The 25,613-nt window shown below is 42.5% G+C and overlaps 1 protein-coding gene across 1 annotated transcript in view; it reads right to left on the reverse strand.

The window, feature by feature from the left end:
• Window positions 1–1,452: 1,452 nt before the first annotated feature.
• lingo3a (leucine rich repeat and Ig domain containing 3a) overlaps window positions 1,453–25,613 on the reverse strand; it is a 40,841-nt gene continuing 16,680 nt past the window's right edge. The window contains exon 2 of the mRNA XM_069680554.1: window positions 1,453–5,641. Coding sequence (XP_069536655.1) covers window positions 3,751–5,580 — 1,830 coding nt within the window. The 5' untranslated portion in view covers window positions 5,581–5,641 and the 3' untranslated portion in view covers window positions 1,453–3,750. The remainder of the gene's footprint in view (window positions 5,642–25,613) is intronic.

The following is a 25,613-nucleotide window of genomic DNA, read 5'->3' on the forward strand; positions in this document are numbered from 1 at the left end:
AAAACATGTGATAAAGTAGGAGGCTGTGTCATATGTTTTACTCAATGTGCAAACTGAGAAACCAAATTATTCAGAGATTTGTAACAAGAAAGCAATTTTAATTGAACTTTTAAACAGGTTTACATAACATCTAAGTTGGAAGCTAAAGGTAGAGCCTAGTGTCAGAAGGAAGTAGCATTCAGGAAGAGCAAGAGTGTAAGGTGCATTAATGAAGTTATTTTTTATAACAGCAGCACATCATTGACTAAAGTGAGTCACCAAATGTGGCAAGAAAACACACGGGAAAATTCACACTGGAAATTCTTGTGTAACATTTTTTTTTACTTGCCCCAATTTCAAAATATTTCAGACATCTTATGAGAAGTGAAAGAGAGGAGCTATAAACTTTCATTGTGATCACACAGAGCTCAAGAGTTACAGCAGAATGAGTGCACAATCATAACAGATGTCTACGCTTAGATAGGTGTAGTGCATGATGCAACAGGCACCCTATCGTGGTCCGAGCAGGCCCAGATGACCTAAATCTTCAGATTAAGTCGTCAAGAAGGCCGATTAGAGGTGCCAAAAACTGTCGACACCTTTCTACAGAGATGTGACAAGTGTGAGAGGATCAGATGAGTCATTCTTCACCATATTGTTGACAAGTGGGTGGGGATGCAAGCTTGGTGAGTGCCAAGAGAATGGTTCTGGTGTGAACTTGACCCCCACGGTGAGGGGGCCCTGCAGTTCTGTGACGCTCTGAGGAGACATGTGAGGAGACATTTTCCTGGCATGGTCACTTGTTCCCTGAGAGGGGAACTGCAAAATGATATTAGTCTGAGTAATCACCTTCGTCATTTATGAAGCATGTCTGTCTTGGTGGTCCTATCTAAGCTGTCACTAAATGATGGATGAATCATGTACTTTGGTCTTCAATGTGACCCTTATGGGAGATGTTGGACCAATAAGGCAGCATTTGTTGTCCCAAATGAAGGATAATCTTGCAGTAGATTGAACCCTTGCGACCCTGCACAGGATAAGTGGTATAGATAATGGATGGATGGGTGATAAATCCAGAAGCTTAATAAATAAGTCCTAGATTTAAAATGTATTTAGGGTGTGCGTAAATGTCTGAAGGAGAGCACAGACAACTTCCTTCCTCCAGTAAATAGTTGTAAAAACAACATAATCATTCTGCACAGTAAGAGTCAAACATCAAAGTGAAGTACCAATAAGAAAATACATCTTAGCATGGAAGGGGGTTTAAAGATGATAAAAATGGGATCAGGTTTTGATGTTTTTGAAGCTACTTGGTGATTAACATCTCCCTGTTGCTCGACACTTCCCCTCCCTCCTGTACTCCTCATACAGTATAATACAGTGAGAGCATTTCGCTCTATAAGCAGCTTAAATTAAACAAAACAAACCCCTGGTAGACACATAAAGAACAAGTTTGCAACACAAAATTTCACAGTGACGGGGTCACACGTTTATTGTAGACTCTCAATCAACTTCTCAGACTGCCACCATAAAGGTCCAGCGACCAGATAACTGCTATAAAAAAACAGGGACAGGAGACAAGACATCATCATAGAAGATAATACAGCATGCTTTATAAACAGTGTGCTTCATTTATATAAAACAATACGATACAAAACAGTCCAGCAGACACAATGGCTTCAATATTTACAGGATGGGTTCAGTAAAGTTAATGGAAATACTATAAATGGATTGTTTGTTTACATTTCTAAAATGCAGACAAGATCAGTCTGGTAATATATATTCACAGTTTTAATAATCCCACATTGTAGCTAATAAAGTTAATGTGAAAAATTTGAATTAATTACCTGCTTCTAAGTGTAAAGGCTAACATACTCCGGTAAGAGTGTAGGATGCAGTTCCATCTGTGTCCAACAGAGGGCAGCAGAGTCACACTGTTAGAGGCGCTGTCGATGAAACTGGACAGGATGTGCTTATTTCTGAACTGGTGTTATTTGTTCCAGAGCCTAAACCTGAAAATGAAGATGCTGTAAGAGTAATATAAGCAGTTCACTCTCCAAATTAAGCCTTAAGTTATGAGGGAAACTGCTGTTCACTTTGTTTCCCATATTGTATTCTATTTTTGTTTACCTTAATGCACCAATAAGACAAAGACAAATGTGTGAACCTACTTGGCAATAAAACCCAATTCTTATTCTGATGCTCTACGTTATAGTCTTACCACCGCAGATGCTGCACGAGATCGCAGATTAAATGCTGAATTAATTATAATATCACCTTCAGACTTATAGGATGTACACAGCCATCCTTTGGATGTTAGTGTCAGTGTCTTCCTAGAATACTCTCTCTTTCTCTGGCTCAGTTTCATTATGACCTTTGTTCCAGTCTGCAAGGTCTTTACCACATTAGCATTTTCTCCCTGCGTGTCTCAAACACACCAATGTCCTGATGAGAACCCGTTTAACTCCTTCCCCCCGCTGGTCAGCCAAGCTTCCCCGCTGTCACTCACGGCTGAAAATAGGCTGAACTGAAACCTGACGTAAACGCCCTTCATTATTTGTTGTGTGAGCTCCGGGAGCACGTCTCAGAGCAATATCTATGCGATGACATTTCAAGGTGCGAGCTCTGGACTGGATATCTCTGCTTTGAAGAGGAGAGTGGAATTATGGTAGAACAGAAAAACTCACTTAACAGTACTACAGACAACCACAATGATTTGTCAATGATTACAAAATATATGATACATCTTATACAGCATTTATTTTATCTATTCAGAAAGAGCAGTTCAGCTTTTGGGATGTTCGCACCCCAACAAATGTACAAATTAAACACAACGTAAGAAGCCAACTCTGTACATGCGTTCATCTTTTATATACAGTTTTTCATCGGGTAGTTTTACACACTCAATAGACAACAATGGAAAACCTAAATAGCAATCTGCATGTACTGTGTCAACACACAGGCGTGCATCGGGTAGTTTATCCTGTAGAGTCCCATTTTTACTTTAAAATGACTGAGCAACTTTTAGTGGTATCCAAACGGAAGTGACTTTCTCTTCCATGGCATTGCATTGACATTACATGGTGCTTTATGGACAAATTGGCAGTGTTGCAGAGAGTAGTCTCTGAGTATCTAATGTATTCAGTACAAATCTAGCATCAGCAAAAAGGCAGAGCCTCTATATTTAAGTCATTATAGTGCTCTACAGTCCTGACTGTAAATAAGTCTAAGTATGCAGTATATAGCTGGAACTATTCAAATACTTATTGGCAAGTCCTTGGCATTCACTGAGCACCACCCAATTATAATGTATTCATGAGTTTGGAGATAGAGAGCTGGAATCAGCCGAGAGGTGAGGTCCTTTAAACATGAAGAGGACAGAGTTCCTTGTCGGGAGGAAGGACGGCGTTGGCAAGAGCTTTATCGAGGTTAAAGACTTCTGGGACTCTGAGTGCTTTTGTTGCTTGGTCCTTTAACAGTCTATTCAACATTTCTAGACATCTTTAACTATAATCCAGCTTTTCCTCTGCATAATAATGTGAGCACACAACAAAGCAATAGAAATATATCAAATCCATACAGGTTTCATTTTCCTTATATGTACAGCAGTTTTAATAACAAAACCTCGTCCTCATAAAATGTCCTACAAATAGTTTTTAGTGTTTTGCAAGCACAACGGTCCGTTCCAGGGTCTTTTCCTCTTACGTCCCCCAAGGAGAGCTCAGAAAAGCAACAGGGAGGAATACTAATGAGAGAGACAGATCCCAATAATCAAATCATTTTCATGTTGAACTTGCGCGCCCCACCCTGTCCTCCACTGGCAGCAGGTCCGTCCACTTTCCTGAAGGAATATTCCACAGAGAAGTTGTTCTTGTGCTGCCCTCTCCCTCGACTCCACACGAACAGCAGGATGAAACAGAAGAGCACCACCCCCAGGAACATGATACAGCCCATAGCTGTGGATATGAGGATGGTCTTTAGGTCCAGAGTAAACTTCAAGAAGACTCTGGTGTCGTTTAGATTTGTGTCATTTAGGTCCCCGGCATAGTAAGTGCGGTTGGCCATGAGGGCTGCGTCTAAAGGCAGCCCGCTGACTGTAAGTGTGGCAAAATAGGTGTCGTTTCCACCTGCATTGCTGGCTATGCAGATATAAGTTCCACTGTCTGTTACCTGGGCGTAGCGTATTTCTAAAGTGCCTTCTGGCAACACAGTCAGGCGGCCGCTGCTCTTTGTAGTGATGCGGCGGCGTTGAGGAGAGATCCAGAATATAACTGGCGTCGGCTCACCTTCTGCTTTGCAAATGAACGACACCACCTGCCCCTCGCGGGCAGATATCTGCTGCAGCTTCCTGTTGCGGATTTTGGGCTTCTGGCAAGTAAAGTGATCAAAGAGAGCTGAGTCTGAGAAAGCATTTAGAGCCCTACCCTGCACCTCCACAGGCGTCGTACACACCGGGGCAGCGCCGTCAAAATTAAGAGTCTTCCTGCGTTGAAGGATCCACAGCAGGCGGCAGTCACAAGCCAGAGGGTTGGCATCCAAACGCAGCGTCTCCAGAGTGTTAACAGACTGAAAGGCTCCCTCCTCCAGGGTCACCAGGCTGTTAGTGGAGAGGTTAAGAAGGCGGATTTGCCTCAGACCACCCATTGCATACGGCTGCACTGCTGCCAGGTTAGTGTTGACCAGATGCAGCTCCTTCAGCCTAACAAGGTCCCGCAGCGCCCACGACTCCAGCACGGAGATGGGGTTGTAGGAGAGGTTGAGGCTGGTGAGGTGAGCGAGGCTGCGCAGGGCGGAGGTGGGCACAGAGGTGATGTTTGTGTGCGTGATAGACAGCCAAGATAAGTTCAGCCCCTGCAGGCTGTGAGGGGAAATGTACTCTAAAAAGGGCCAGTGGTCGATCTCCAGGCCCCTCAGGTTTCCCAGCTTTCGGAAGTTCTGGTCCTCTAAGGCGGAGATGCTGAGGTAGCGGAGCCGCAGAGTCACCAGGTTGTGCAGGTAAGACAGAGACTGGCTGGACACAGACGTCAGGTTGCACCTCTCGATAGTCAGCTCCCTCAGCCCCACCAGACCCAGAAAGGCCTTGTTAGATATATAAACCAAATCATTGTCTCCAACTTCCAGGTTTTTTAGACTTCTCAGGTCTTGGAAAGTAAAGTCCAAAAGGATTACGATCTTATTCCCACTGAGGTCCAATGAAGTTAGGTTGGAGAGACGAGAGAAAGCCGCCATGGGGACCAGTTTCAACTGGTTACCCCTCAATGAAAGCGTCTGCAGGTTCTGCAGACTCGAAAAAGCATTCGGCTCCAGGACACTGATCATGTTCTCACTCAGGTCCAGCTTCTCCAGACGTTGAAAGGGAAGCAGGTCGCCATGCTCCACCCAGCGGAGTTTGTTCCCACTCAGGTCCAGGATCTTTGTGTCCAGTGGGATGCCGTCTGGCAGTGTGGACAGGCGTTTACCATAACAGGACACTGTCTTGAGTTTTGTGATGCACTCACATCGCTGAGGACAACCTTGGCCCTGTGCGGGTGACACTGTGACCATCAGCCAGAACAGGAACGGCAGGAGCCAGCCTACATCCTGACCCAGGCCCGTCCCCATGGCCCTCGTTTCGTCTGCTTCCTCCTGCTCCTGTCTGGGGTTGAATCACTGGGCCAGACACCTGAGGAGAGAGAAAGGATGGGAAGACGGAACGGAAAGAGGGAGAGAAAAAGATGCAGACAGTGAGACAAATTAATTAAACTCAATTCCCCTTCAACAGCAGTGATTAAACACTCTAAATGAGTGAAATTACAATTACAGACTCTAATTGACCCGACACAGCAGTGAAATTAAAGCTAGAGCTCCAAGATAATCCTCAAAGGACTGTGTCTGCATTCAGCCGAAACCGGTCGATTTACAATGGTCGACTGTGCCGCGAGAGCAGCCAGCTTTTCAAATCATGTGCGCATACACACAGAAAGAAAAATTCCTTAATAGCTGTGAGTCCATTTTATATCTGAGGGTTGTTTTGCTCTCGAACTTTTTCATGCATTGTAAATGAAAAAGAGGAAAATTGAAAATCTATTGTATTCATGAGACCTCATGTGAGACATCTTAAAATGCATGGAAAAGGAAAACAATCGCAGACTCTCGGAAGCCTCGATAGCCCCGCAAAATGCACTCGAATGGTCCATTTATGCAGCGCGAGCAGGCAGAATACTCAGAAATAAAATGAATGCACCAACATTTAAACAAGCTGAATAAAATATGTGAAAGTAAATAATCCAATCAATATAAAAACAGTCTGGTTCATACAGCCGCTTGTGTCTTTGGGTAAATGCCGGACAAGGTCATGCACTATAGGGGGCTTCGATTCAGTGCATCACAATAAGTCAGTGCATCACATCATCTGCATAAGTCTCTGAGGCAGGAGGCTTATCATGAGCCTGACCTGCCTATGGGTTTCATATGACACACGCATACATATTCCCTGTCTCTCTCTCTCTCTCTCTCTCTCTCTCTCTCTCTCTCTCTCTCTCCATCCCTCCACCGCTCTGTCTGCTGGTGGATGTTGGCAGCAGAGTGATAATCTCTTTATAAACCCATTGTGAAATACCAACTGGTGGGATGGAAAGTAACTCCAGAAAACATATTCCATAGCAGCATGATAACTGAGTGGTGAGGGAGGCCGACAGTGTGTTAAAACATACTGAAAGGACACTCGCTGGTTTACACATCAGGGGGTCTGAGATGGGCTGCTTACGTCTCTGAAAAATATGTTCATACCTAAAAGTGGCACACACATATCAAGAGAAGTCACCACCAATCATTTGTAAAGCCACGAAAAGACATATCTATGGCTGTAGAAAAAGTGGTACCACGTGCTGATGTTAAAGAAAGTTAGAGGAAGAATCTCCGATATATGTCACTGCTGTCTTTACAACTATTTAGACACTGCCTAGAAACAGACACGCACATATCCACGCACCAAACTGCCACAATCAATAAGCAGTCAAAAGACAGGAGGCGTTCTGGCATTTGGAGGAGCACTAACAGTGTTGAAGGGTTTTAAATCCCCACCTTCTACTGTTACCGATGATTTAATAACTCCTCTAATGTCCCTCACCTCTACAAATGTTCTAATTTACAATCCACCCTGGCTCGGAGATGAATACTTCCATTAGCCAACCTGCCACTGACTGGAATTAACTGCCTGAAAGTGTGAGCAGGACTGTCTGCTAGCAGAACAATGTTCAGATTCACTTAGGACAGAAAATATGATAATGTCAGACTTTTGAAAACCCATTAGTAGTAACGCACGCTGTCAGTGCCCCCACCCCCATCCGCCAACCACACACACACACACACACAATGTCAGAAATAGCAGCCTGACACATATCCTTTTACAGTCAGCACACAAACTTTGTGTCGTTCAAAGGAGGAAAAGGAGGAGCTCTTCCAGCATCTGAGGCAGACAATAATAAAAAAGAACAACTAAAGTATTTCCAGAGTCCTCAGGTACTCGGGCTTCCTCCCGCAGTCCAAAGACATGCTCGTTAGGTTAATTAGTGACTCTAAAATTGCCCACAGGTGTGGGTGTAAGCGTGAAAGGTTGTTTATTGCTGTGTTCGAAATTGGATACTATATACTGCATACTACATACTATATACTAACTATATACTACATACTACAGCTGTCGAGTGTGCTGCTGTCCGCTATTTTAACTGTTTTTCCAGTGCTTTGCATCATGGGATACAGTAGGCAAGGCAGACTTGTCCAAATCAGTACATCCGGGTATTTTTGGCACACTATAAATGTTGCTTTTGTTTGCACACTACATACTACATTTTGGCCAAATCAGTACGTACTGCTAGTATGGCATTTTGAACACAGCATATGTATCAGCCCTGTGATTGACTGGCGATCTGTCCAGGGTGTATCCCACCTCCCGCTCCATGACAGCTGGGATAGGCTCGACCCCTCCACGACCCTGAACAGGATAAGCGGTATAGATAATGGATGGGTCTTTCATTCTATCTTCACTAAAACCTGATGCCTCTATTACCCACAATGCAGCTTGGTTGGAGGGTAGGTTGTGTTAGTGTTATGCTAGTAGCAGCCTAGCCTTAGTATCCTTGAGGCGGTTGGCTCAAGCAGATAGGGAGCAGGCTACAGGCTACTTGTCAGCTCTTTTCTTTCCAACCCTGAATTCTGATTTTTAAAATAATTTGACCCAATCAGAATCTGAATTAACAATAATTTTGCAGTTACCTCTGGAGCCACAAAAGGCTTTATACTATATTTTGGTTTACACTTACTGAGCTCGATGTATTCCAGCAAATATTTCAAAACTAAAGTCTGATGGAGGAAAATGTGTTTCATTTCATTAAATGCTTACTGGTAGAAAATCACAGCCTCTGCTGATGCTGCACACAGCCATAGCTTTTCCATAGCTGCTTGTTGTAACGTGCATGTGTGATTAGCCTGCTTTTTTCAGGGCAGATTCTGTGTGTATTTGTATTTGATAGTTACTTTCCCCATGATACATAATGTTTAATGTGCTTAATTAATAAACCTTCTCCATCCACTGGCTTTAGTTTGCTTGAGCAGGTCTGACATCAGCATGGCAGGCAGCCTCTCTAAGAAAACAACATGCTTCTGCACAAGTTTAAATGTCTTTCTTTCCATAAACAGCTGGTATACAGAGACTGAAACAGAAAACCACAAACATCCTGCTCCGACCCCCACCCCACATTTTAAAATGCCAGTCACATGATCGGTTGTCCAAACCCATATCTGGTAGCAGTCATTCTGCAGTAAGCCGAGGGGCCCCGGACAGCTAATGCTCCACAGGTCAACAGCAGGTGGATGGAGCTGTGTGCACTCTACTGTATACAGAATGATCCTCTCCCTGTGGGCCCCGGCAGCACACAGAGCTACTGTTACCTGGTCGTAAGCTGCAGTCCAAAATAACCACCGTAATTTTTGATTACGCAGCAGGAGGACAACAGAGCTCTTCCCTGGCGACCTTCAGCTGCTGCAGGTAACAGAAGGCGCTGCTGAAGGAACTGTTTGTTCTGACACAAGAGAGACTGACAAACACTTTCAATCAGTCCTTGTACTTCATTGTTCATGCTTTTATACATCTGAACTATTTTGTACAAGTAGGGAAAAGAGATAATGAAACAAAAGAGATACAGCCCTTCTGAAGCAGCACAAAATAAGAGCATTAAAGACACTTCAACATTATTACAGCAGCTGCTGTATTAAAGTGACTGCAGTGCATCTTTTAAATGATGATTATAGTTTGGTTAAAAGTGCCCAGAGAGACGAGGTTGCTGTCAGAGTAATGTTCAGTAAAGTTCAGTTATGTAAAAGCTGTACTCAGAGGATGTTCGGCAGACTGAACTACAGCAGCTACAGTTTGTCTCGCAGGCAGAATCAATACACAGCTCTGATATAAACTGCAATGTTCGGATCGACTTCGGAAGGACAATACTGTATGTGTCTTATGTTGTCATGGAGATGCCTGCACCAACATCTCCCTCCAACCCCCCCACCCTTCTCCCATCCTGCTTCAAACTCTCCTCATAGCTGTTGTTCCCATACTTGGCTGAAACACACCTGTCCAGTAGCCCTCGGGGAGTCTCCTGCCTCTGTGCTCTGCCCTCACATGAATTGCTCTTTGGCTCTTCATTAAGCATGTATTAATTTCATGCATTTTACACATGGTTAATATTGCTTTGCTGTTTCAGTATTTGAGGCATTATAGTTGCCTCTTACTAGTTGTACCTGTCCTATTGCCTTTGGATAGCTGTGTCCCAATTCAGGGGCTGCATCCTTCAAAGGACAAATTAAAAGGCCGTTTGCATCACAGCGCGTCAAACGCTGTCCCATTTTGAAGGCTCCTTCAGATTCAATTCAATTCAAACGAGATGATGGACTCTCAAGCGGCAGAGGAATACACTTTTAAATGTTTAAGTTGTTGGTTTCAACTCAATCAAATAGCGTGCAGATTGTAAAACAAGGGCGGGAACAACTGGTGACACAAACAGGAAATCCTCTGTAGACCAGACCGTCTCATTTTAGTTCGGCTTTAACGGTCCACACGGGCTACGAATTACTCATCTTTCGCAGAGCGCGTCCTTCGAAGGACGAAGCCCCTGAACTGAGACACAGCTTCTGTTTTGTTGGCGACATTGACTTCCTGTTTCCTGCTGCCAAAAACTCTGACAAAGTACTTATGGAAGATGTCTGTCATTATGAAACACAAGAATTACATATACAAATCATTGACAGTATATACTGTACATACTGAGAGGTCTTTATCTTAATATTTTATTATAACTTACTCAACCTGTACTTCCTGTTAGACTTTACTGCCTGAAGCTATGTCTATTCTGGAAATGCCTCGATAATCTTTACGGGGTGAACTGATTTGAAACATCTATTTTGCAGCCTTTCTTCAGAGTGTTCTGCTGTTAGCCACGGCAGCTTTATGTATTTGGGCTCCTCTGCTGTCAACAGACTGTAAAATCGTTTATGTAATGACTTTGTAAGGCCAAAGGGCTTAAAGAGACACCAGCAGCATCAGCAAGTGTGTTGTGGCCTTCAAGTGCATTAAAAGATGTTTTACTTAAAAGCCACAGAATCAGACTGTATTGAGTGAGAGGGGTAATAGACCTTTTCACGGCAGACATTTTGACTTGGCTGGCAAGAGAAGCTTGTGTGTAACTGATAGTGTCCCATTAAGTAATAGCAGTGTGACAGTGAGCCTGCTTGCTGAATGCCAGGACCCTGAAACATTACTGAGCATCAGAAGAATTCAGCCATCTTTTATTTAAGCAATATCACACGAGAGGGATTGATGTACTGAATATCAGCACTGCTGTGATTCGGTCCAAGATAGCAGTGCTGATATTCAGTATAACATCACGACCGTGAGCGTGATATTGCTTTTACACAACAGTTATACAAGCAGCAAATAGCAGTAAAAAGTCATAATCTACAACAGAATATTTTTGCCTCCACCAACTCAACTAGTTCCACAATTTAACTGACACAGAACTTTTGTTGCCAAGCAACCCAAACATTCTCCTGCACTCCGTGTCGACAGGTTACCACAGATCAGCTGTTTTTTTTATCATGAACATTTATCTGTATGTTTTAATTTATCATCAACCAGTGAAAGAAGAGTCTGCTGTGTGATTCAGAGGTACCAGCTTGATTAATGTCAGCATACACGGTCTGCTGTAATGTTAATTAAGAGTATTCAGAACACCTGGCTGAGGCGGAGTGATACACAGAGTGAAAAGTCCCAGTGATGTTGTTATCAGCTCATGGAAGGCCTCTTATCCAATCAGATTACTTGGCTTTCTCTTTTGTGTCACGTCAAAATATTTACAGTGAAAAAGGTATTTTTTTATAAATATATTTTCCTGCATGTTTCGGCTTTAACACCCCTCTAAATGTAAGAATTACATTTTCTCAAAAAGGTTAGCATCACAAGAAAAGTGCAAATGTCTAGGTTTGACCTGTCGTGTTGTGAAAAATTAGAAGCCGAACACATAATCTTCATAAAATTACAACAGCCTGCTTGCGCACTGCCAACACATGGCACAATTATACACACTGATAATTTGATGTTTTGTCCCTGCGGAGGTAAATCCATCCAAAGTCCTCTCCACACGGTACAACAGAAAGAGACTCAAACTGTGCTGCCATGACAGTGAAAGACAGAATGCAGGCACAAATCAAAGATGATGGCTTCATACTGTGGCTGGCTGCTCTTGTTGTGCTTGTAACTGCGGCTGACACTTGCACTGTGATACTAATCTGACAAGTTTTGCAGCAAGAAATGAAATCACGATGCCTGAAGCATTCAAGTACTTACAAAGTGTGTCTTTCTGGCATATAAAAGCAGTAGATTCCTGTTGCTTCAGTGAGATTCTCTCAAATGTTCTTGTAAACACGTTTTGTGAAAGCCAGCTGTAGTTCACATTTAACTTTTAGGAACAAATCAAATCTTAGTGCAGAGCTCTCCAGCTCTTACAGCCGCTTATGTGCACATCGATCACATACGGCCTCACATAACAGCCAGTACAATATTCGGTACTAGTGTGTGTAACAGCAGCCCCATGCAGTGAGTGTAATGGTATCAACAGTAAGCCGTCTTTATTCAGGAGCTGACGGAAACAGCTGAGAGTATGATGTTGTTACATTTTCATTAAAGAGACTTAAAGAGGAGCTTCTGTTGACGCCTTTTCTTTTATGATGTGTTTTACATACTGGCTGTTGTATATGCAAACAGAGATGCTGATTGGTTGCTATTATCTTTATTGTTTCACATGTGTCCGATCTGGGCTGATCGTGTCCCTGCATGCCTTGTTTTTTTTCTAGATTTAAATTAAAAGGAGCAAAACATCAAGATAGCATTGTCATTGTGAGCATGTTGGCTGATGTTTAGCCTTTAGCAATTATTTAAAGCCCTATAGTTCCCAAGTACAGCTTCACAGAGCTGCAAGAATGGCTGCAGAACAGGCCAGCATGATAAGAGGATAGACTGTGATGTTGTTATGTATTGTGATATAATGAAGATATGTTTATGTTCTACAATTAGCTTGAAAGCACTTTTTTTTTCTGCCGGTAGCCTCTACATTGATATCAGCTAATCTTAGGGCAGCTAAAGGCTTAAGCAGGGTACACACTACAAGATAATCGGGACGATTTTGGGCCCGATTCCCCCCTTCCGAGAAAATTGAGCAAAGTCCAGATTTATTGATGGTTCTAAAGATTATCTTGCCAGATTTTCCTGTAGTGTGAGGTTTGTTAAGACTGATTTTACTGCCCCCGATCTGCTCGGAAGAACATCAGGGCCGCTCAGATTTCAAATCGTAAATATTAAACATGTTCAATAGTTACAATCCGTTATCCTGATGTGTGGGGGGAACCCTGAGGGCAGCCGAGCGCGCACTCTGTGGATTGTAACGTGGGACGAAACAGTAGCCAATTGTGAATCAAGCTGCCTGAAGGAGGAGGCAGAACTCGCACTGTAACATGTACAGCCCACGTTCACGCCATCTCCACGACTTTCTTTGTGAATTCTCAGTAACGTCCAAAAAACTATCAATCGCCAATTCTTCCTGCCTGTCGTCCTGCCAAGTCACGTCTGACTGCGAGACACTTTGTGAGATTTCCAATTTCCAGGTGAATGGAATCTGTTCGTGTGTGGTGTGCTGTTTTCGGTCATATCATTGCTCTCCAAACAAAACTGTTTATTCTATCATTATCTGTTGTAAGTGTGGGGTCTCTCACATTTTCAACATCTGTTAAGATTTTAACAATCGTTTAGTGTGGGCCAGGCAAAACATTATTTTCCTGTTCATTGTGAGTCACGCTTTGTTTTGCGATGTGTTTAATTTGCATGTTCATATCAGGATGATGAAAGTGTCATTTATCGTGCGGCCCTTCAGCAAACTATTCTCCTTTAACTTGCTTTCACTGCTTGCGCTTTAAAAATAAAAGATGATACTGTTAACTGCTTCTTCATTACAGTTCAAGCACAATTATTTATAGTGGCAAGAAATCATCCAACAATTACAGACACCCTGTTCTCCTCAGATTGCCTGGTGTCACCTCTCCACATCCACAGTCAGCGTGGGTGCTCCTGCGCTCCGAGTCTGTAAAGTGCAGATGGCAGAGTAGATGACCCGGAATTCATTTGCTCTCTGACCGCAGCCCAATTACCATCCAAACACCGCAGAAACCCGGCGAGTTGGGGAGGGCGCGAGAGAAGTGTTGCTTTTAAGAGAGAGAAAAAAAAAGCCAAGTGCAGGTTAGATAGCAACGGAGCCAGATTTAGACGGTGGAGTGGGCTGTGAAGCTGCAGGGGCAGGGGGCTCGGTAGGATGTTCTGCCACCTCTCTGCCCCCTCTTCTCGCCACCTCTTCCTGCACAAACCACTACATAATTTATTTCTAAGACCACCTTTACTCCCTCCTCACTTCCTCTCCAACCTCTTTTATATAAACAGGAGCCATTAGTGCTTGAAAGACACTAAATTACCCTAATGGGCCTTACGCAAACGTTGTCCTTCTCTGCTTTTCAGAATAATAGATGGTGAGGCCCTCACATGTTTCAACATGAGCACATTAGGTTGGGATCAGACAGAGGGCACTGCTGATGCCGGGCTCAAACTTACACATAAAACACGCACACATCCCATTAATGTATGCATAAAGCTTCTCTAATAAGCCTCAAAGTGTGTGTATGTGTGTGTGTGAGTGGAGAGACAAGAGATTTGAATGCAGCCCGGCGGCTAGCAGACCGGGCATGTGTATGCAAATGTAGAGCAATGCACATGTCTTAGCTCTCATCTGGCGAGATGTGGGATGTTAGAGGATGGAGATGTTCTGTAGTTCTGTGAATGTTTTTAAAATCCCTTTCATTTTAAAATGTTTCGCACTTTTAGTTTTTTAACACATGTCACTCAAACAGGAGAAGAAGTGCATTTTTAGGGGACTATTTCTTTCTGCGCATTAAACCACATTTGCTGCTTTAGTGAGCATCTCTGGAAGCAGGAACGTGTATGTGGGATGGACTTAAAATAAACAACAGGACAAAAATGGAGCCTCATTGCACAATGGAATAAAACATGTCAGGCTTTGGATGAACAGAGAATTCATTGGACTTGCTGACATTAAAAAAATGTTAAATATCACCAGACTTTTCCTTCAACATCATGGAAAGAGAACTTTAAAATATACCAGGGTGTACAGTACTGTTCCCAAGCATCCCCATCCCTGTGCAGCTATATATAAGAGCCTTCAGATAGAAGCTCATGTATCTATTTATAACTGTGTATCTTTGTTATCTACAGCAAATGGGCTGGAAGAATCAGCCGCAGCAGAACTGAGACTGCAGACCCATAATCATGCTGCAGGTGTAGGACACAGCTGACAAATGAGCAAGAAGAGCTCAAGAGTGTGTAGGTGTAGTCGAGCGCTCTCCAGAAAGACACACAGGCCGAAGCACAACATCCACAAAAAGCTCCTCAAATGGCTGCGCTCACACTCATTCCTCCCATGCCCACTCACTGCGTTTTACATAAGCGCATACTCATTGCGTTTGTGTGGTTTGTGTGTCCACCACAGCAAACATATTACTCATTCCCTCACCGCCGAGGGAAGCCATCGCCACTGTCCATCAATCCGCGCGGGGAGACCCTGGAGCCCCTGGCAAGTGCAAGGTCCAGGGAACACACACACATAGTCACAGAGGCCATTACACACACGCACGCTCACCTGATGAGAGAGAAAGGCAAAGAGAGAGAGAGAGAGAGTGAAGGAGTGAGTTTTATGACCCTAACTTCCACTCTGCAGTCTGGTGATGGATCGTTGGTACAGGCGGGGCCGCGGCACCCACAGGCAAGGACACCCAGTCGCTGGGGCTGCTGGTGTGGAGGAGAAAAACCTGGACTGTGTGTTTTGCGAGCATGTGCAGTCGTGAGGGAAGGAAGGAGAAGGAGTGCGTATTTACATGAGCATAAGTATTCGACCACACAGCAGCTGTTGGCTCTGAGGTGACAGCCGAAGTCAGAGGAAGACGGATGAGAGGCCTCGTGTGCAAACACTCCACCTATGTAATGTGGTTCGGTCCTCAGGCCCTGCAAAGTAATAAAAGTGCCGCAGTGAGCCGATCAGATATGAACAAAATATCCATTACACCCTCACACTGCCTGCAGATTGATATGAAACACTAGTCTGAGGATGCCAAATGGGATTTTAATTATAATAATGGATTACAGTGAGATTCTTAAATTGCACTTGTGTCCTATGCAAAGCATGAGCAGTGAAACCAAAGGACACAAAGGGGTGATTCAGAATGTGTCTTGCCATGTGCCATGAATCTTTAATAAGCCAGAACTGTTTCAGGGCTTATGGACGTAAAGGCTTCTACGAACAGGAGCTGAATTATTGACGATGTTATACTGCATGGTCATGTCCTACTGACATGGAGACTTTGACCTTACTGGGGGCTGAATAGCCTCATAACCAGAGACATGGAGGAGCTAACACATGATACTCATTATACCTCAAACAACAGCACTGATAAACAACACGGACATACATGACTGATGGCTCGTATTCAATTTGAGCTGAAAGTTTTTATGCATAAAGTCAAACTTTGTTATGTTTTAGTTCTAAATTAGGTCTGAAAACTTCAGACTCATGTTATATAAAGTTTGATATCCGCCTGCCTCTCCGTTTCTCATAGGGACTACTCAGACCTGTGAGGCAATTAATCACTCTAATTCATGTGACTGTACTTACAAGGGCAATACCATATGATTTTACCATCAAGCACCTAAGTAGGACTTAAGAACATTTTCTAAAAGTTTTACACAGCAAGGTGCTTGTAGGTTTGATCAGATCATAAGGCTTTCCGAGGGAACCAGGGGATTTGTTCTTTAGTAACAACAGTGCTCAAAATCAAATTATAACTCAGCACACCAGAGGAATTTATGGCGTATTTCTTTGGTTCCTTCTTCGAATCAAACTTTGCTATTAAACATTATAAGACAGGCTGTCTCTGGGTAATTGGTTCTGGTTTATAGCACCAACAACACTGGATAGAAAGTGTTGCACAATTTCATTTTGTATCAGCTTCAGTAAGACTCAATCACATTAACTTACACCAGTAAATGTCAGGTTTCATGTTCCCTTGGAATAAAGGGAACCAGGTGTTAAAACCCCTTTCCAGTTTTGTGACTAAATCATCATCAGAGGCCAATTTATTACAAATGGTGCTGTTTTCCTCAGTGAAATAATCCACAATAAACCAGAATTAAATGTATATTTTAGATGTGTTAAATGGAAATGTTATCACTTAACTCAGTGCATTTTTTACGATTCTGCATTTGGACCAATGACTTTATGTAAAGATAGACGACGCGTCTCCATCTACTCTCATTGTACAAAATTGATGCCAAAATAGCCCCTGTGATAGGCGCTGCCATCTTGCGCTGGTGACGTCATTAGAGACACAGTAGAGATCGGCAGGTGGAGCCGCTGTAGCCAGTTCCGCTAACCAACACACACACTTAACTAACCAGAAAAAAACAACAAAGATAGAACAGCTTCTTTGTGTTGGTCTGAAGCAGACGTTCACAGATATGAAACTTGAATGACTGTAGTGATTGTTTTAGTTACGTCTCCTCTCGCCGATCCTCCTCTACTCTGCTAATCCGGAACAGATCGGCTGCAGGAGCCGTATTTGTGCTGTCAATCATCCTTTTTACAGCATCAAATAGCTAATTAAAAGTAAACTTGTCAGACAAATGAACACTTGGACATAAATCAGCATGACAAGGACTAACTATTATGACAGAAACCATATTTGAGAAAAATGTATTTGGATTTTATAGTTTGACTCATCTGTTAACATGGAGGAGGCGGGCTTTATGACCTATACTGCGGCCAGTCAGCAGGGGGCGAAAGAGATGTTTTGGCTTCACTTTTAGGGAGCTGTCATGTCGTACATCTCTTATACTGTCTATGTTTCGGGACGTTGAATCTTACAATGCAATCCTAAAGTATGATTGGCTAATTGCCTTGTCAGGGGCGGGACTTAGGTTAAAATCAACTATTTGGGCTGTGTTGCAACAGGCAGCTAGCTTGTTTTGTTAGCACTTTAAATTGCTGGATATACATCTTCTTTCTGAGTCCTTAAAGAAATAAGCTTAGAATATGTAGATGTTGCTGCTCTGTTGTTTTACTTTAAGTTAAAAAATATGCACAGAAATACATAATTTAGATACTTTAATGTCAGTAGTCAAAGTAGATATGATAAATGGAGATAAAAGGGTTAATATATGCTATTTGTGTGTGTTTGTGTGGACCCTTGCTTCATGTCACCAGCTGGGCCACCCCAGTGAAAAAAGGCAGTAAACCTTGGATGAAGTGCTATGATGATTTTTGTCCAAATATATTATATTCTGAATAAAACCTTTAAAACACACCACAGATTATAATATTATTCTTTTTTTATAAAGGTTTCTTCATGGAAATGAGAGACTAAGAATAACCTTAAAGAAATGGTGGGTTTGTTATGATATACTGTCTCACTTCTACTCCTGACGGGGCCTGACCCGTCTGTTTCTCTATTTGTACTGAGGCGTGTTCACAGCTGAAGGTTGGAGCAAATATTGGACTCTTACACAAACACTCTCACACAATCCGAACCAATCCAAGCTCAGTCACTTCGAGTTAACGCAAAGGGATCTGTGGCTCAAAAGAACATTAAGTTTGATGCCAGTCTTTGAGAGGACACGGGATGTCACTGTAATGCAGGGTGACATGTCTTCCCCTGGTCACAAATACTCACTCTGTGATGTCAGCTGAGGCTTATAGTCCCCTCAGCAGGGTTATGTTAGCAACATACAAGCTAACACATTATTATTTTTAACATTCTGCAACACTATTTCATCACTGTGCTCCATCAATTTAGGTCTATTACATGGATGGCTGACTTATTCACCCCCTGCATATTTATTTCAAGGCCTCATGAGACCCGAGCGCTCCATGTGCACAGACTGATGATAATTCAAAAATATCCAATTACACTCATTAACGGTTCACCTCAAATATTTGATCATTTAGCTTTAAAAGCTTTGACTAAGTCAACAATCATTTCCCCTTTGATATGAGAGAAAACATTCCTGAAAGGATTTTTGAAATGGAGCTAATGGTCAGCATTAAATCCATCCAACTGAATCCTCTTTAAACAAATGGTATCTTTCACACAGCACACTTACAGTTAAGAGTTCAATTCTACTCTCAAGTGATTAGTCAATTAATATGAAGCTGGAGGCGTCAAATAGACCAAAATAAGTGAAGTTTAAATAAAGTCAGAGAGCTGAACACAAATACACAGGCACAAACCCAAAAATGCGTCCTTTGCTAACTAGCTTACAGCTAACGCTCAAAAAAGTCAGCACAAATGAGTTTTCTATCTGATTTCATCTTATAGAACTTTTTAATTTTTTATATAGGTTTAACCTACAAAATACAAAGTGTTTCACATACTCTTTTTTTTATGCCACTAAGGTGTCAACATGACGTTAGCCAAAAGAGTGCTGGCCAAGAGGCCAGTTTCACCAAGGTGTTTTAGACTGGTCTATAGTGTTAGGCCAGTCTTAATGTTGCTCATAGATTAGTCTAATGCAAATTAGACCGTTTCAGAAAAATAAAGACTGACTAATTTCAAGCCAAAATAATTAGACACCTTACCCCCAGGCTAACTCAGCTCTAAGACCCATGTTACCATGGTAACAATCAGTGACTCCTGCTGACCAGTGGCACCAGATTTTGAACATCGTTGATGGTCCTTTCAACGGTCAGATTAACACTGTTTACTGTTGCTGCAATTTTTTTTCGATATCAGGTTTTCTTGGCTGAATTTTCCAACTAAAATGTCCCTAAAACTGATGAATTTCTCCACTAGACACACATTATTTAAACGGACTTGAGCGGTTAGATGCGGTTACTCTTTCTCCCATTTTTTTTGTTTTAAAAAAAAGTCTTAATTTACCCAGAATTCAATGTACCATATTCCTGCTTAAAATAGTCAAGAACTAAACTGCTTTGTGAAAAGGATTAATCTAGTCTGACTGTTTGTTATATCTAAGCCACAGTCTATCTTCGTGAAACCGGCCCCAGAAGCTAGCTAGTAGAAAACACTCGAAACTTCTATTTGTACAGCAGTCCTAGTTCGTCACAAAGCTCTCTCCATCTTGGAAATGCCACACCAATATTAACCCTGTTTGGTTAAACTGTATGTTGATTGTGGTTCAACTTCAAGGACAGAAATGACAATGAAAAATGATGCTACTGACAAGCATCTCCTGGCAACAAATTTAATCAACATCGCTATTCCCATCTCACCCTAAGCAAGCAAGCACATAAGTGTATATCCCAAATCATCAAACTGTTCATTTAGTTAGTTTCTTTTTCTAAACAGCAATTATGTTAATGTATTTTAAATGATGAGCATTTTTGTGAAACTCCTTTCAAATGATAGCCAAGTCATTCTGGCACAAAACTAAATTAATTAACGGCAATATGGAGATTTCTGGAACACTTTGCTTATGGAAACAAATATATGGGTGTAGCAGTGGAACAAGGACGCCAGTCAGACACCCGTCTGTCTCGCCATGTGGACAGGCTGCTACTGGCAGCTATCCTATTAAATGGCCATCCTCTCCTTAAGCCCCCTGATCAGAGTGTGTCAGTCAACTAGCAGCCCCCTCCCCAGGCAGCCTCTCAGGCTACGTACACCACTTCAGCAGGGATGAGAAGTGACAGACCACCAGGAAAGAGAGGACATAATTGGGGGAACTGAAAGAACGGAGGGACTGTTTGTGCTCAACGAACGGATAAATATGTTCATTTGTCCTTGTCCAAATCTTTTGGGGGCTGTTTTTAAAAGAAGGGAAATAAAATAGAATTTGTTATAAGGCTGCTGCTCTGATTGTGTCTGGCAATCTCTGATAAGTTGACAGAGCAACACAATAAAGTTTGAAAGCATCAGGGGCCATTTAACCGCCAGATTTGTGTCCTTGAAAGCACCCTGATCAAATTCTAAATGTAATGACTCAAAAACATCCATTACTTTGTGACTATCATAACTTTAGAGTAAATTGCTGGTTGTCAACTCCTCCGCCACCATTAGCCTCAGTATGCATGGCACCTGTTCAGGCTATAACTGTATAACACTCTCTTTTATTTCCCTTATGCTGCTGAAATAGAGATCTGGGGGCAATTTAATGCAGAAGACTTCTGTTGTTTTCTCTCCTCGCCAACTGGATCGGACACAGTAGAGCCAGACGGTTGTAAATTTGTACAAATAATGACAATTCATCATCTGGCCTCAGTGGTTATGGCAGAAAATACAAATACTGGGTAATTTAAGGTGAGCTATTTCAGATGCTGTGAATAAAAACACCCTTAGAGAATGACTATCAGAGCACAAATTCAACCCAAAGTCAAAGGTTAATAAGAGTCATTTCCACAAGCTTGAATGATGAGCTACTCTGTTAGCAGCTTATTTTTATTCCTATAACCACTTAAGGGTCCTGTATATGACTGTGACCTTTAACTTCTCAGGAAGATGCACAGGCACAGCTGTTAATCTGTGTTAAAAGGCGCTTTGCAGCGACAAGGGCCCGAAAGACAAAGTCATCAAGAGGTGGAGGTGAGTGTGATCAGTGTCTCCGCTGGCATCTATTTCCCGCCTGGCTGGCCCGTCTGCCGTGTCACCAGCCATCTCTTCAACTCGGGCTCTTTCCATGCCAATTGGCTCGACTCTCCGTCGCTCTCACACTTCCTGCCATATCCAGAGAGGCAGAGACGGGACATATTAGGCCGGCATCCCACATCACACGCTTCACATCAACACAAACACACAGATTTACGTGTCCTAATTTACACACGAAAACGCATGAACGCATCGAGACACATAAACAGACAGCATGCATATTCGCACACAACGGCACAGGAAAACACAGTCCTCAGCCTGCAGAGGAATATGTGTGAGTTGTATATGGAAAGGTTAGAGTCTTGGGGACTTGACCTTTAGGAAAAATTCCTTTTGTTTATGAACATCTCAGGATGGAGAGCAGCTAAAGATCGAGGTAGAACAGAGGAGGAGATACCACGCACAGTGTAAAAGATGTAAACCCTCATTCTACATCCTGACCCCGACACTCTCCTTGTCCTTTTTCCGCCCCTCAAGGTTGATAGACCGGTGGAAGCATCGTAAGCCTAAATCTGCTGGAGCCTGCTCTAATCCTTCTTGAAGCCTGCAGGCTATCCGTGTCCTTCTCATTGGCTTCATTAAACGGATCCCTGTCCTTTCTACTTCCCTTTCACTGCATGCTGCCTGCTCATCAAGCAGGCCAATTACAACCAGTTATCTGGAGTCACACATGCCCTTCCTTCCCAAGGAAAGTGAGAAATGTTATCTACTGTAAGAAGCAATGCCACTGGTGTAGGAGCCAAACAGAAGGGCAGCAACACGAGCGCTCATTGTGTAACTATATACGTTGCATTGAGCATCCATAGAGGTTCATTTCTCAAACTTTTTACATGATTGGCGGGGGTTAGAGTTTCAGGCGGCAATCTAATACGGCCCCCTGAGAAAGAGGTCTGACTAGCGGTGCGAGCCAGCGAGGGAGCCAGGGAAGCGGTGTGCAAATTGAAAGTAATCCTCAGGCCTGGCCGGCGGTGCAGCTGGATTCACATCTATTCATAATTCATCACCCGACAGCAGCGAGGTGGAGAAAGTTCTGTCCGTGTAATAAACCAGGAAGAGACGTCTTTGAAAGGCGCTGATGGAATCGGGCAGATCAGCCTCTGTACCGCTGAAGATCCCAGGTGAGAACGGCACTTGTTTAAAGCTGGAAGACAGATGGAGCAGATAGCTGGCAGTCTGGGCATTTCACATCATATTAGTTCCTACAGCTGTCCATCCACAGGGTTCAAAAGAGATTAGCTGACTGAGTCACTGTCAGGGCTACTTTCACTGTCAGAAGTTGAATTAAGCAGCTTCCGCACATCCCTAGCAAAGACTTTCATGACTGACACACCGGTTTGCCTCCAATTTGAGCCATTTAAGCTTTTACTCGAATGACCACAAGAGAGTCCAACTGCCCAGAACCGCTACGGTGCTTTCACCAGACCAATGAAAGACTATTTATTATTATAGAAGAGCTTGAACCGGCAGTAAATTGGCCACTTTGGGGCAATGAAAACAAGCTGTGAACACATAAAGATTCAGCATTATCACCTTTAAAGTTGATTTAGCAAATCATGTACCAAGCAGACATGGAGCAACATTAACATTCATTTAGAGTCTTGTTTAGTCTAAGTCCAATATTCACTCTCTTTTAGCTCTGTTTTTGGTCTCCACCAACTGCTGAGAAAAATGTCTGCCACTAAAACCTTGGTCATGCCCAGACAAACTGCAAAGTTGCGAGATGAACATACTGAAGCTGAAAATGTACCCCACTTATGGGACACAGGAGGCAGAACTCCCGTCAGTAAGTTGATACTGACAGTTTGGATGACCGCCACAGTCATTCAATACGATTGATGATAACAGACAAGATGATGGACAGCTCACCAACAACACTCACCAAGCTTAACTGATCTGAAAAAGACATTATGAGATGTGACGCCCTGAAAGTCAAAACGAGTTCACAAAGAAAACAAAACATATCCTGAAAAAATTAATTTAAAAGCTTACTGCGGTGGCTTTTCACCTTCAAAGCACTTGCTCACAAAACACAGGTCTACTGAAATGTCTGTGCTGAAACAAGCACAGCTTGTCTAGTGACAACACATACTGTACACTGTGGAGGTGACTTTGGTTGTCTGGGATGTTGGTTTGTCCTGAAACACGTTGGACACCCATAGTTTTGACACCAGCCTGAACTGAAGGTGAGGAGGAAACTGTGAAAAGAGCCCAAGAAGGATGAACTGAACTGACATTGAGTACAACAGCACCAATGCCAGCAGTGGTTGATGATTATAGCTTGACATATAGTAAATGTGCTTATTCCCAGTCTTGTTGTGATAGAGAGAACTGATACCACTTTTATGTCTATACAGGGAATAATAGGCTAAAGCCACAACGACTGGATATGTGACAGGTTGCATGTGTCAGACAAGAGTAATTGATTTAATTGAATTCTCCTTTATGGAAGTTGTTTGAGTATTAACTTTAATAGATTTGGTTTCAGTCTTTGTTGTCAATGTGCACTCGTATTTGTTACACAGTTAGTGATAATGAGGAAGGGACACAGATAATTAGTTAGATCCTTGAATGAGTAGGTTAATTGTTCTGTGATCTGTTGGTAATGTCTCTGGGTTCCACTCCAGGAGGCGAGATCGCTCTCTGCTTCATCAGTTTATACAGACGAGTGGAGGCAAGAGCTGCGTGTGTGTTTCCCTCATTCTTATCTCACTAGTAATTCCCTATTTAAGGTAATTGGCGTACATAAAGCTCTGTAGATTTGCGGACACATGTTAGCAATAGTTCTCCTTGTGTTACTGTGATTTTATGTGAAAGAAAGATATGTTTTGTACTTATTTGCTGCCAAAAGAGTTTGTGGCTAATTCAGACGATGTGCAAGCTAGCGCCAGGCTAGTTAAATTTGTGTACTTGTACTGTGAGGTAAACTTGTGTATTTTGCCCTTGTTTAGTTCATATAGCAGCGGTAACAAGTTAGAGGGTTAGAAATACAATTCATAATTAATGTTGTGTAATATTTTATTTAAAAAGATACACTTGTAATGGTACATGTGGTCATGAAACTGAGTGCGTTTCTGAATGTGTTGGTGCTTTGAAATACGTACATTTGGTAATTACAGTTTGCATTGCAACTGTTTGTGTTTCCCTCATTCATAACCCACTTCTATTTCCGCTTTTTAAGGGTACAACAGAAACATGTTTCCAGAGTTAAAGCATATTGTTGTTTAACCTGGCCTCAAACGCTCAACACCATCAGGCATTTACTGGGTAGCCGAGCCAAGAAATAGTCAGGCACATAACCCCTCCATTAAACCAAGAGTTAAATGCATGGTTTTACTTTTTAGATTCCTTATGCTAAGCTAAGCTAACCAGCAGCTGCTGTAAGCTTGACATTTATTGAACAGAAATGAGAGTGGTTTTAATATTCTCATCTAAATCTCTGCAAAAATGACCCCAAATGCAGCTCTATTCCTTCTTCCTTTAGTTCGGTACTTTTCTTTCAGGCGTTCTTGGAACAGATGCAAAAAAAAAGATGTAAAAGATTCAGTCAAGGGGGAGAGGGTTGCTCTGGTTAGAAAAGTGAAGATCTAAATGTATGATACAGCAGCACTCCCTGCAACACGTGCCTCACCAGCTCCTTGCAGATAAGCTTATTGAATGTTGTGTCACTCAGTCTCGAGGCTCAAGAAGCATAACATGAAATGTGGCATTAATGCCGGTTTTCAGGATACATTTGAAATCTGAAGCTGCCTTACTCCCACTCTCACATGACGCCTGCTGTCATGTCTGACCTCTCCGAAGCCCCGTTCTCATTTTCATCTGTCTTCCCTGTCTGTGGATTGCACGGGCTGATCGTTTCCACTGAAACGCAAAGAATCTTTTTCCTCTCATGTCGTTTCATGTAGTTACTCTCATTAAAATTCTTCTGCATCCGAGAAGGTCTGAAAGGGGTCATTGGCATCCGTCGCTCAGCTGCTCCGAGCTTACATCTGCTGTTTAATATGTGTCACCGTCTCCGCTTCATTTGCCATCTAACTTATGTGAATTCTGTAGTTAGATTGTATATTATAGTGCATACAGAAGATTATTTGAATATCTGAATGGCAAATAGCTATGGAGCCAGATCAGTCTCAGAGAGAATAAATGCACACAGAAGGATTCACAAATATATTTTACGCTTTATATATAAATGTCATAACTCTCTTAAAAAAATATTTTTCAATGCGCACAACAATATTTGTCCTTCTATATAATAATGGAAAAAAAATACCTGCATTTACGAAGCGTTTGTGTGTGGGTACTTTGAGACTCCCCTGCCGCGGCTCAATTCACAAATGCGT

The sequence above is a fragment of the Semicossyphus pulcher genome, unplaced genomic scaffold (genome assembly GCF_022749685.1).
Source record: "Semicossyphus pulcher isolate SPU_LCO1_2020_fin unplaced genomic scaffold, fSemPul1.0.p SCAF_4, whole genome shotgun sequence".
Classification (NCBI taxonomy): domain Eukaryota; kingdom Metazoa; phylum Chordata; class Actinopteri; order Labriformes; family Labridae; genus Semicossyphus; species Semicossyphus pulcher.